This window comes from Annulohypoxylon maeteangense, assembly GCF_022496945.1.
Source record: "Annulohypoxylon maeteangense strain CBS 123835 unplaced genomic scaffold GGS22scaffold_11, whole genome shotgun sequence".
Taxonomy (NCBI): domain Eukaryota; kingdom Fungi; phylum Ascomycota; class Sordariomycetes; order Xylariales; family Hypoxylaceae; genus Annulohypoxylon; species Annulohypoxylon maeteangense.
In genome coordinates, this window is record NW_025953258.1 from 281,207 (window position 1) to 294,028 (window position 12,822).

At 45.3% G+C, this 12,822-nt stretch overlaps 4 protein-coding genes and 1 non-coding gene across 5 annotated transcripts; 4 read left to right on the forward strand and 1 right to left on the reverse strand.

Annotated features, from left to right (window-relative positions):
* Positions 1-169: 169 nt before the first annotated feature.
* On the reverse strand, positions 170-1,665 carry GGS22DRAFT_189698 (uncharacterized protein; the record flags this gene model as incomplete). Its single annotated transcript, XM_047964889.1, has 2 exons — positions 170-1,037; positions 1,145-1,665. The coding sequence occupies 2 exons, from the start codon at positions 1,663-1,665 to the stop codon at positions 170-172; spliced, it is 1,389 nt and encodes a 462-aa protein (XP_047817566.1).
* A 1,279-nt stretch (positions 1,666-2,944) lies between these two features.
* GGS22DRAFT_189699 (uncharacterized protein) lies at positions 2,945-5,001 on the forward strand (the record flags this gene model as incomplete). The annotated part of the gene is made up of 6 exons (XM_047964890.1): positions 2,945-3,084; positions 3,143-3,239; positions 4,443-4,559; positions 4,630-4,690; positions 4,754-4,831; positions 4,883-5,001. The coding sequence occupies 6 exons, from the start codon at positions 2,945-2,947 to the stop codon at positions 4,999-5,001; spliced, it is 612 nt and encodes a 203-aa protein (XP_047817567.1).
* A 1,390-nt stretch (positions 5,002-6,391) lies between these two features.
* On the forward strand, positions 6,392-6,479 carry GGS22DRAFT_t86. Its single transcript has one exon. It is a non-coding gene; the product is annotated as a tRNA-Arg (tRNA).
* A 748-nt stretch (positions 6,480-7,227) lies between these two features.
* On the forward strand, positions 7,228-8,740 carry GGS22DRAFT_25111 (uncharacterized protein). Its single transcript, XM_047966606.1, has 3 exons — positions 7,228-7,721; positions 7,784-7,859; positions 7,925-8,740. The coding sequence occupies exons 1-3, from the start codon at positions 7,441-7,443 to the stop codon at positions 8,357-8,359; spliced, it is 792 nt and encodes a 263-aa protein (XP_047817568.1). The 5' UTR covers positions 7,228-7,440; the 3' UTR covers positions 8,360-8,740.
* GGS22DRAFT_25108 (class I glutamine amidotransferase-like protein) lies at positions 8,741-9,999 on the forward strand. The gene is made up of 2 exons (XM_047966605.1): positions 8,741-9,549; positions 9,674-9,999. Exons 1-2 carry the CDS (start codon positions 9,121-9,123, stop codon positions 9,917-9,919), a joined length of 675 nt encoding a protein of 224 aa, XP_047817569.1. The 5' UTR covers positions 8,741-9,120; the 3' UTR covers positions 9,920-9,999.
* The last annotated feature ends 2,823 nt before the right edge of the window (positions 10,000-12,822 follow it).

The following is a 12,822-nucleotide window of genomic DNA, read 5'->3' on the forward strand; positions in this document are numbered from 1 at the left end:
AAAATCGCTGACCCATTCACGTACCGGTAGAGAGGTATCTATTGATACACACTAAGTATTACTCAAAAACCTCAAATGGAGGAATTATTAGTACTTACGCAATACGGAATAAGAATAATATGGCGCGAAACGCAAGAGATGCTGAATCGTCGAGTTGTGTCTAGTTGAACTACCTTGGAGGAAATGGTCTCCTCATCATAAACGGAAATGGGTGGGTGGGACTCGTGGATACGGAATCCCTAGGCAAGGGACGAGAGGGCGAAGGGCCCGGAGTATTTTGCGATTCTCGAGCTGCCGCAGCCGTTGTAGAGTTTCCCGAGGCTGGCCTTGCTGGTCCTCTTGGCTCTCTACTTTCTTGTTGCCGTGCTTCTGCGTCTAGTTGTGCCTGTCTTATGGCATTTGCTCCACGCTCCCTGTGTCGGCGAATACGTTCTCGGTGTGACATATTTGGGTCGAGAAGCCTAGGAGGGCTTTGCCGCCGAGAAAAAAACGGATTCTGTATTCTGGTAGTAACCCTCAGTTCATCCATCAGTCGATGTAGGAGTGAAGGTTGCTCAATTGGTGGTGGCTCAGGTCTACTCCAAAGTCCAGACCCTTCTCTGGGATTATTGCGCCGAGAGGTGCTTCCAGAGCCAGTCGACCTAGGTATCTCACGGGCATTTAGTGGATTGGGTATCGGAGGAGTGGGGGGTGCCATATAAGAAGAACGTCCTCGCAATGGGTTTTCGTGATTATCGTCAAAAGGTATGGGTGGGAACCGATCAACTGGGGCTGAAGAGCTGCCCCGTTCTGGGGGTTGAATAGGGTGTCGAGTTGGAGTTAATGGGTGCATATGTCGTTGAGCTCGCCAGTTAGGTGGAATGTTCTCCTGGGCTCGCTCAAATATCTCTTGGCCCTCCTCCCACTCGTCTTCGTCATCATCTATACCAAAAGCTTGCATATACTCTCCCTCCGTTAAGTCATCATGACCTATCTGACAAGTGCAGGCAGTCCACGACTTGCCACAAAGGTAACAGAAGTGCCCACCGCACTGACACCTAAACAATTCAGAAGGTTCTAGTCAGTAATTGTATCCATAAACAGCAGAATAGGGTTGATTCCAGATAGCTGTCGTTTTTTTAAGTAAGACCAGATGTAAGCTCACCTTATATGTGGGCATCCATGCATCCGAGAAATCATTCGGCGACAGTGGGGGCATCGCTTCCATTCTTGTTGCTCAGCCAATTCTCTCAACCCCGGATCTAGGTCTGGCTCTTCACACTCCGTATCGGCAGGGCCGTGTGCCGGCTGCTTGCATTTCTTGCAAGTTGATGTACCGCATTTAACACAAGTCACGATTCTGCTCTCTTCTTCTGCCTGTTCATTGCTCAATAGAGCGCTGCATTGGGGTCTGGAACAATAGAGAGGATTCCGCACGCTACTCTCCTCTTCCGCATCTTGAAATGCCTGTTGGAGGTCCTCGTCGTCCAGCCAGAGTACGTCCGCCACTCCAACGTTGATCCCACAGCATTGCGGCGGCCAACGTACCCGGTCGCCAATGTTGAATAAGAAAAAATTGAGTAAGCAATCTCTGCAGTAAATGCACCCGCATGGGAGCATTCGCGCATTGTCGGATTGGTCACCACAGGCTACGCAGGTGAATTCGGGCCGGTTGGGGTCCGCCATCTTGTAAGTAGTTGTATCCTCTCGTGTCTAGTAGGTATTATAGCTGGCCCCAATGTTGATTTTGGACATCTATCTTCTGCTGAAGGGTATTCTCTGACTAGATTCGGTATCGACAGCTTGTCTTAGGTCAATGATACATAAAAGAGTGACAGGAATAGAGAACGCTAAGTTAGTATATACGATATAATTTATACATATGAATGTCGAGAAATGTCCAGGTGTGCCGATAATGGTTGGCATAAATAGTAACTAGGTACAAAATAAATAGAAGTTGAAAGATTCTACAGCTTGAAGTTCATCGGTCATAAGATACACGCGACGTACGCCCCGTCGCAAGAGGATAGGACGATCAGCAACGCGCCTTCTATTTGATTTTCTAGTAGTATTCCTGTTGACATCATCCAGAAATTTACCTATAAGGCTCGACCCCTTCTGTATTTAGTATTGAATAAAGTTTAACAATATATTGCACCTTCCCGGGCATAATAAGTGGTTGCGGAAAGGGCTAACAAGATTATGACCAATCAGACTCAAGTATAGTTTCAAACGTTGCACAGAAATGGCTCTTCTCATTGGTCAGGATCAGGACCCGTTTCCTAAAACGGCAGTAGCTCAAATCTAGGACCTGAAAGATACAGGAAATACCTACTTGATGAGCAGCACGTTGCTTCTAGATATGCTAAATCTTTCAGAGTATATCTAAATACTTACATTGTATGTCTTATTGTTATAAAGCGGTTGCGTATTAGTCCACTGGTCGATATGGGGGATTTCATGACCTGGACGGACCAACCCCGCATAGATTTGATAGGGGTACCTATTCATCAAAGGCTAAGATATTCTTATAATCTAACGCAAGTACCTAGGCCTCTTGTGGTTCTACATTGCAAGAATACCTACTAGGTAGGTGTATCAGAGAAATGGTACCATGAAGATAACCTTTGAGTAAAGCGCAAGGTGAGTCTAGACCGTCACTCATCTATTTCGGGAAAGGCTAGATTGCTCCGCTACCAATTTAGCTGCAGCTCAACCATCCAGACTGTCTATGAGGCGATGGCTAGACCATGATTATAGTGCTCGTGATGAATCCCGACACGATGGAAGCGCGGCAGCCCCCGGAAAGAGTAGATAGATCCGAGCTGAAAGCTGAACACTTCCAAGTTGCTGTATTCTACCTATATAAGATGCCTACTTAACTGTGCCGTTCGCTCTCTAAAAGATTCATAAAAAATATTCTAAAAATTGCATTTAAAAAATATTACCAATCGAGTTCGTCATTATGGGTGCTGCGATTTCAGCAGTGTATGCTAGCATCTCCGATGTTGATGAACAGGAGAGACAGCGAGCAAGACAAGACCTCGAGGTTCTCCAAAGAGCTGTAGAGTACAAATTGGATCAATTCGACTCGAAGATAACCGAGTAAGGAATCTAATACATACTGTGCTGTTCATTAAAGCTAATAGAGTTCGATTTCCAGGATGTTCCTCAATCCAGAAGCGATGTCAAGGACTCAGGTGCCTGGACTTCGTGCACTACGCAAGTCGAGATATACGAGTGTTGGTGTTAAAGGGACTGTAAGTAGGACAATGATAACCGCATTAGGAGAGTTACTTACCAAGGTACCATAGCGGGAAATATGGTAGCCCAAAAATGATTGGAAATGCAAAACAATCATTGGAAACCGCAAAACAATCATTGGAAACCTAAAAATAATCATTGTAAATTAGTTGAAATCATTGGAAAGGTTAAATAATCATTGGAAAAGTCAGACAATCATTGGAGGGGTTTAACAATCATTGGAAAACCTTAGATTTAGATCAGGTGCCCAAGTGACCCATGCGGCAACAAGGTTGGCGATACTACACAACACCTTTTTGCCCCCCAAAAAACTTAAAGATTTTTTTTCTTCGAATTTTGTCCTTATCCTGCATCTCCCACACACATATTTTTATTTTTATTTCTTTCCTTTACATCTTTTTTTTTATCACACCACCACTAATACCACCACCACCACCACATCACAATAATAATAATACTTATTTATACTTTAGTATAGATTTAGCCTTAGATAGATCAAATTTTCGATCAATAAACAGGTCCTTAGATAGATCAGATAAAACTCTAGATAGAACAATATTTCGATCAATAAACAGGTCGTTAGATAGATCAGATAGATCAGATAGATCAGATGGATCAGATGGACCAGATGGATCAGATGGACCAGAATCGATCAAATGGATCAGAATCAATCAGAAGGATCAGAATCAATCAGAAGGATCAGAAAGATCAGAAAGATAGACCTATATACAGCTTGGTGGGCAGGAAGGTAGGTGGCGAAAAGCCTACCTCGTCACCCACCTCGTCGCCTACCTCTTTATTTAAGGCTACAAATACTTAGGTTTTTAAGGTTTCCAATGAATGTTTAAGGTTTCCAATGAATGTTTGAACTTTCCAATGATTGTTTGACCTTTCCAATGATTGTCTAACCCCTCTAATGATTGTATTTTATACAATAGCTGTGCTGGGAAATCTTGATTCTTATAATGGGCCATTATTGTTTTCGAAAATAATCATTGTTAGCTGTTGGCAGGTCCCGGTACGGTACTTTTGTAGCCTATTGAGAATGTGTCGAAAGCGATCGACGATTACCTTAGCCTAGGGAGCGCTAGGCCTGGCACTGAACAGGACATCAAAGATGGCTTTAAGGTAGACCATCCATCAGCACTGATATCATTAACTACCTACCTGCCTAGGTGCCTAACGTTCTATCTTTGCAGAAAATTGTCTCCAGCGCACTGGAGGGTATCCTGTCAACTACGAGCGCCGGGGAGCACGAAGAGCAGAGATTTTTCGTTTACGTGCAGTATAACGCTATCATACGCCTAGATGTTATGGTATGTGAGAGAAAAATGATATCCTGTCGGTAACAATCATTGAATGGGTATAACTTAATAACTTCCATAGCTTTGGCGCTGGAATTTCACTGGAAAAGGTTTCAGCGACAAATACGAGAATGCTTTTGGTTGTGAGTCAATAGCTAATACCCGAATACCGAAGTGGATATTGAAGAGACTAAATTTTTATACAGATTTAATATGTACTTCCGTCGTAGACGTTAGTGCACTGAAGACGGCCGAATTTGTATATTTGATAAGCGAATACGCAGGTAGGTCTACAGCATTCTCCTCAGCGTATTACGGGAACTAATTACATGTAGGCGATTCAGATGAAGAGGTGGTCAAATATGTCAAAGCAATGGAAGACATTTACAATCGTAGTCGGAAGTTGAAACAAAGCCAGCAGCGCCTATCCCAATTAGAAGATTATCAATATTAAGATCTTCTTGTGTGTGAGTCTTGCAGAGCACCATGATACTTTCAGACTCGAAGCCGGATAATTGATACTACGAAGTATTTAGTTCACTACCTAATTACATAAAATAAACTCATAAAGTTATAGTATGCATATATTGTAGCTAAAAATTTGCTGTTATCGTGAAATTATTGGGGGAGAAATCTGATGTGGCCTAGCAAGAGAAAATCCAGCCTGCTATTCTGTCGTCTGTCTAGCTTCCTACGCTGATAACTTTTGCTGGATTGCCACGAGCTTCAGCGTATGCCGGGATATTGTCGAGTACCACCGCTCCCGCTGAGATTATTGCCCCCTCTCCAATAGTGACGCCGGGTCCAATTACTGCAGAGGGACCAATCCAAACACCGTCACCAACAGTGACTGGTTTGCCCATAACCTCAAGACGTCCTCTAGCCAGGCTATCAATATCCATTCTTATAGGAGGGGCAGCGGAAACAATAGAAACATTTGGCCCTATGCTGACGTATTTTCCAATTTTAATGTCGGCAACAGGCGTATCAACGATCTTGCAGTCACGACCGATAGACGCAGTCTCGTGTATGAATACACGCAGACCATAATCCATATAAAAGGGGGTCTGGATTTTCGTCGGTGCTACGTGATGTAGCGCACTTCGTGAAAGGATATTCTTAAACTTGTTGCCTCTTTCTAGAGAGCTAGCATTTTCATTGATGGTGTTATACTCGGCACAAGCCTTGGAGCATCTTGTACGTACTTGTCGTAACTCATCGTCGTTTGGGTTAAAGGCCATGGTGATCTTGCTTGGATGACCATGTTATAACTGAGAACTAATAATTATCGAAGACATGATGCTCCTTATCTAAGATTCCAATGGATCTCAACCTTTAGAATACTAAATAAATCAAGACAAAGGAAAGAAGAATTAGTTAGGTAGATACGAGGAATCTTTGTTCTCACTCCAATGACGAATAGGCCCGATGTGTCAAGGAGCAATCAAGACGCATAATTACGTTAACACCATGCATTTTCTAACAATGGCAAATCACTTTAAGAACAGACGAGACCTATCTAGATTAACTATAGTATGCTTAGATAAGATTCTCTAGGTACCATTCTGGCATTTAATTCTTCAGATGTAGGATAGCAAGAGGTACATATATACTTAGATATACATATTACCGTGCTACCGCCTAGTCTATGAAGTTGCTCTTTCCTTGGAAAACTTAAGTGACAAGCACAAGCCGTCTACCCCTAATACTATGGTACGACTACAAGCCCCATAGGGGTCAGGTGAGTCAATTTATGAGCTGAATACATTCGACATTGACCCAAGTTCATCTTATATAGCCCAGTAAAGTTCAAAGTTCCAACATCTACAGAATAGACCATTAAAGCCTGTATGAAGTAGTGGTTAACTTACCGGACTCCGACCTTAATGCCAGAGCCAGCCGGGAACCCGGGTTCGATCCCCGGTGCAGGTGAATATCTTTTTTTTGATTTCTCTCTTATTTATATCATTTTTTGCAATTCTACTATCTATGTGAGATTATTTACATCGTCTCCATATACTTATTTTATTTGTGTATTTTGCGATTTTTTCCCATGCAATGACAATCGCCGGGTCTACTTCCATTAGGGAGTAACAATAGCTATCAAGCACAAGCTTTATTTTGTTTTTCTCCTATTGCATGTAGGGAATGAATAATGATTCGAATACGATGTTGGCTAGATAGATTCAATCCATTACCGATAGCTAACTTCTAAAGAGGCCTGTTCCCTCTGCGTAGGTAATAATTACCAGGTACCTTAGGTACCTACATAAATGTTATGGAATGGTTCCTAGCCTAGAATAATTGAGTGCTATGTCGTTTCTATAATAATTATTGAAGAAATAATAGCGATCGTAGCGATTGCCGAGGTTCGTCGCATCTTAGAGGGCGAAAGGGGCAATTTGCCCTGAACGCCCCTATATTCTCACAGGAACAATAATCACTAACTATCTGTCAATATAAACGTAATTGTAGAGACCTAAAAATAAGCTTAAACCTATCAAATATATGGCAAGCTGAATGCGAAGCTATTGCTTTTGGTATGATTGCTGATTACCTACAATAGCTTACGTCAGTCTTCTTTGCACATCCATGGGCCGTATTCAGAGTGATATTGCGATATATGCTGCTATGATCATTGGAAATCGATCATTGCGTAGATCTTGACATTAAAAGGTATCTTGGTATTGTACTCTATATTGCGTGCTGAAATCCAATTGGAGGCAACAGTCCACCTGAATTCTTCAAGGTACCTAATCCCTAACCTAACCCAGGACCTTTCAGTGTACCACGCATCTAATATAAATACACATCGGATTCTCTCTTCCTTTCCTAGAAAGAAACGACGAAAACTACGACAGAAACACCAATCTTGTTAACCAATTTAAACAAGATGTTATCGCAACACTTATTTATCAGTATCCTTTCGCTTCTTTCGGTCCAGCCGGTCTACAGCGACCCGATTCCAGCAAAACATGTTTCTCGAAAGACACCACTCCTTGTTGACTTCAGCGCTGCACGCGGCGACGACCCCAAAGTTCTCGGCGGCCTCAACCTAGAGAAGGCTAAGGGCGACAAACCTAAGGCTAACACTCCCGATCTATACATCAAGTTAGACAAGGACCCTAAGGGAGTTGCAGCTGCGCACTTCCACCACAAAGCTGGAGATCGAAGGTTCGTAAATCATACCTAAGCACTGCAATCTTCCTTTCGCTTGCGACTAATACCATATCTAGGGCCGAATACCACGCTTTGAGTGGAAAGACTAAGTCGGGCACTACATATTTTATCTCCTATCAGTTTCAACTTGAGGTAAAGCTTCAATACCCCTTTACCATTTCAATAAGAACGGGGCGCAAGCTGACGTACGACCTTAGGAATTACCCAACGGTCTCTTGATCTTCCAATGGAAGGAGTACAAGGCCAACAACGACAGAGAAGGGGGCGCCAACATCCCTCTAGCCCTTGAGATCAAGAAGAACCAGCTCGCATTCTCGCATACCTTCAAGTGGAAGGAGGGCCGCAAGGTGCAGTGGTCGCAAGATATCCAGGCGAAGAAGACGTACAAGATCGGTATGGAAATCCTGGCCAAGGCCGATGGCGGTCACGCTAAGCTCTGGCTCGACGGCAAGCCTGTGACTTTCGATACTTCTAAGTCCACGACCTTGACTGGCAACATGTTTCCGGGTGAGAGCGACCCTAAGTTCGGGATATACGGCGGCGAGACTGTGGTGGTCGATAGCTACGTGTACCAAGTGCAGATTGGTACGAACAAGGCCGACCTCGACCAGAGTTATTTCGGCGGCAAATAAGAGATGCACTGGAGGAAAGTCGTATACTTGATAGATATTAACACCGGACCATCTCGCTTCTCTGTCCTGCGGGTTAGTGAAGAATAGAGCGAATTGTACATATCAACCTACATAGAGAAGAAACGAGGACAATCCACATCTCGACCCCTCCGAGAAAAGAAACCCCCTCTATCCAGATTTCGTACCTATAGAATGTTTCCATTCAGAGAAAAGGGGCACTTACGACGCATAATGTGCTCGAATGCAGTCATCAACAAGTCGGTGAATATATATCCCTCATACAATGCTGTTATCCTCCGAGTATAATAATCAGCGGCGGCTCCTATATTAACCCGCACCTCTCCAAAGACCAGAAACGCCGGTAGGCATCGGACTTTGACCCCTTGCACATCGCGGGTTCCTCCATTTTCGATACGGCGGGGAGCAGTTTACCGTAGATCCAGCTATGGATCCATGCAGCGTTTAGACACTAATCCGGCTAGAGCTACCCGTATTACTCAACTCGATTCCCCGATGCCGACGCCGGATGACGATGCCTCGCATCATCCACGCCTATGCCAAATGTGAAGTTCCCCAGAACATCGCGCCGGATAGCTCGGTTTCGAGGTATATATATCAATGCCGGCTTATATAACTATTGCATCTTTATTCGTGTATATAACACCATCGCCTGCCTCTCGTCCATCCTACCTTCTTAGCCCATCAAACGACCTACCACCGCAACATCCGTACTTACCTTGAAACACTACCTACCACCAACCATGTCAGCCTCACCCCCACCAACCCGGTTCGCAGTAGCCCTGTACCCCGGGTTCCAAGCCCTCGACGTCTTCGGGCCCCTGGACATCCTGAACCTGCTCTCCAAGCGAACCCCACTCTCCCTCGCCATCCTCGCCCCAACCCTGGCCCCGGTATCAACACGCACCCCCGTGTCCGGACACACCGCGTCACAGTCCGTGGTCCCGACGCACACGTACGCGGACAGCCCATCGGACATCGAGGTCCTCCTCATACCGGGCGGGCCAGGCACCCGCGACCCGAAGTACGTGGGCGAGGTCGAGGACTACGTGCGCAAGGCGTTCCCAAACTTGAGGTACCTGCTCACGGTGTGCACGGGCAGCGCGATTGCCGCGCACGCGGGCGTGCTGGATGGGAGGCGGGCTACGTCGAATAAACGCGCTTGGGACTGGGTGCGTTGACTGATTCCTTGCTCTTGACATCTTACTTACCTCCCTTTGCTTACCCACTACCTACGTACATTTACCCACCCCTTTTGAGGGGCGGACTGTTACGATTACTAATAGGAAGGTAAAGGCAACATCCCAAGGCCCGCACGTAAACTGGGTCCCGCGCGCGCGCTGGGTAGCCGACGGGAACATCTGGACGTCGTCCGGGATTTCGGCGGGCATCGACATGATGTACGCCTTTGTCGCGGAGCACTTCGGCGAGGAGGTCGCGGGGGATCTGGCGGATGTGGCGGAGTATGTGCGGAACACGGACCCGGATAACGATCCGTTTGCTAAGACCGATGTGAAGGAGAAGAATGGGGTTGCGAAGTAGGATGGGGGATGTGAGGTTGAGTTTTGGGATAGGAGGAGGAGGGAGGTAGGCAAATTGGAAAGATGGGAGGGAAAAGGGTTGGTTTGGTACGACGTTAGAAGAGTAGTGAGAGTACTTGTGTGATGATTACCTACCGTTAAACCTACTAAAGTAGATCGATTATAAATAGGTACCTACCTTTATATCATCATGAGTATTCTTGACTAGTAGACTTCTTATATCAAGAGTATGATCTGTGTTCGATATGGTATGGAATTGCGGTATTAATCCACTTGACGTTACCCCAGCTATTGGGACTTGACCGGGGGAAGGAATCCGGGGATTAAGGGGGCTGACGAGATATGCAGATGTGATACTCATACAAGCAGATTGGCTGATACGTCGGCGGAAGCAATAACGAGGGATTACTCAGCTCTATTTCTGCGTACCTCCTAAACAGCGCGAGACTACGACGGAAATTTATGGATATCATGATGCAAGTAGGGTAGTGCAGAGGCTGAGAATCGGATATCGCCCTTGGAGCATTCGAAGCTTACGAGGATCTCGGACCTGGGATGAAAATGAAAGTGATGGATTCGAGATAGATAGGTCAAATCACAGCACCTTACGATTCAAAAACAAGGCGCTAGAAACTGAGACATCTTGTGGCTGCGCTTGTTCCCATTTCGCACTTACTGGCGCGATAATCTTTTGCCGGAGTGATAGGCCGCCACGGTTATTACGCGTCGTTGCATTGCATGCTGCATCGAAGCCTCTCGGGATGCGATGGATGAGACTTGATAGGGAACTGATTATAGCTCGATGTAAGATTTAAGATATCTACTAGTAGGCAATTAATCTAATACGCTGTGCGGAATGGTGGTTAATAGGATGGCGTTCGGACGCGTACTACGCTATGGTGTGGCGTTTGGGGTATTGACCGACCGAGAAAAAGGGGCTACATCGATGCTAACATCTTTCGCCGTCTGCTATAACTTCGGCCGACTAAAGCCTCTTTAATTATTAAACCCCTTTGAAGTTCATCTAGTGCGGGCGGTGGCCTAGGATATCTAGATTTTTCATGATTAGAATATTGTATCATACCTATGAATAGGTTGCTTGTATACACAACGAATTAAGCCGCGGGCATTAGTAGCATTGCAGCCGTTCTGCTCGGTGCCTTCCACTACATGTGTCACAGTTAGATTGTTCCGAAGCCATAGGGCTTGAGCGTCAATAAAACTACAAGATCTAATTGGTTAGAGACCGGTGTGCGTCTGCGGCGGGCGCTGACATATCGCAGGGTGGTCATTTCGGATCTCGGGTCCGTACTAGGAATCCGAACACGACACAGCAAACATGGATGCATCTTGCTAGCTGCTAAGGCTGGCATGAATTTCCGTTGTCGTGATAACTTTGAGGATTGTATCAACTCGGACGACTGGGGGCAAGTTCGGTCAATAGGTAGGTATTCGGAGGACTACTTCTTTACCATTGGAAAGATAGCCCATGTAAATGTCGATCTGATGGAACCCGGGTCTTCTAGATAAGGCTGGAAACCCCCAGTCGAAAAAGCAGGTTTTGTAACCCCTGCGAATGCAGCCGTTTCCTGCCAATTGCCACGATAGCTCGTCTTGGCGCGTATTCTAAGATGTAGCTTGGGTTTGACTTGAACAGGTGTATTGTGTAACAGAGCTGCTATTTTCAAATAGTTGAGGATTGACAGACAAACAAATGGATGATGGGTTGGTTGTCGGATGCCCACGTGAGAGCTCATCTCAATTTTGAGATTTGCTTCTTTGGCGATCCGAAGAAGTTTTGGTTGGGTTAAACGGAATACCACGCTAAAAAGATTGGTGGCTTCGTGAGGCTCTGACGGACATAGAAAGCTGTTCCAGGTTTCCTCTAGGGTTGCCTGTGGTGGCTTGGGTGAGCATATTGTCAGGGAGAAACTAGGTAATAGACGTTTTCTACGACGAGGTCCGATTCCCCTTAAGAAATAAGAATATTCTGGTGTTTGAAATTATAAACGAGGTGTATGTAAAAGACTCATGATCGGATAAGTTTTGATCAAGCCGGATGTTGTTCACTGGTAGGTATCTATTAATTAGTTGTGACGTTTCCGGGACTGAAATCGAACAGCGGTATAGCACCGTGGAGGTTTTTAGTATTCTGATGGCCTTCCCCTGAAATTAAATTCGAGGTTGGCTTAAGTAGATCTCGCAACTCGGGTATATGAAAGCATGATTGGGTCGGAGTATTTCTCCCGTACATTACATCGAGAGAAGCTGTTAAATATTGACAGCGGTGCATTGGTTATTGACCTGGCCGTTAGACGGGCCGAGTTTTCCTGAATGAAGGATGACGTCGATTGGTGAATTGGCGACTGGGTATTATATTCTCATGTTTCTCATGTTTCTCTGTAGCTGACCGCTTGACTTCGGCACTCGAATTGTTGAAAAGCCATTCAATTGTGCGAGATACGCGAAATACGTCTGATCTTTAATATTGTATCATGGCCTGAGAAGTAAGGGTACCTAGATAGATCCCTTGCCGTAGCGACGTGGCCGAGATGCTTTTTTGGGCTTGTCTGTATGCGGCCTGCTGCAGCATAGCTAAGGTAGCCATCGGATAGTCACCGGCATTGTGGTACACCTAGGATCATCATGGCTGAAACCTCTGGACCTGTTCAGAGTTTTAACACCTGTGGATTATACCTAGGTACTAGACATGTTTCAATTTTTGTTGGAGTGGGAAGAATTGAAAATACGGAGTTGAATAGGTCGAAGTTAAATGTCTAAAGTTCTAATGTTCAATGAGCAGGGCAGGTGGGATCTTGGAGGGGAAGTAATCATATGGTCCGTGTGTAAATCGCGATTTCTCAGTCGCGTGGAATTGTTACTGGGTGTTACTGCAGTGGTATC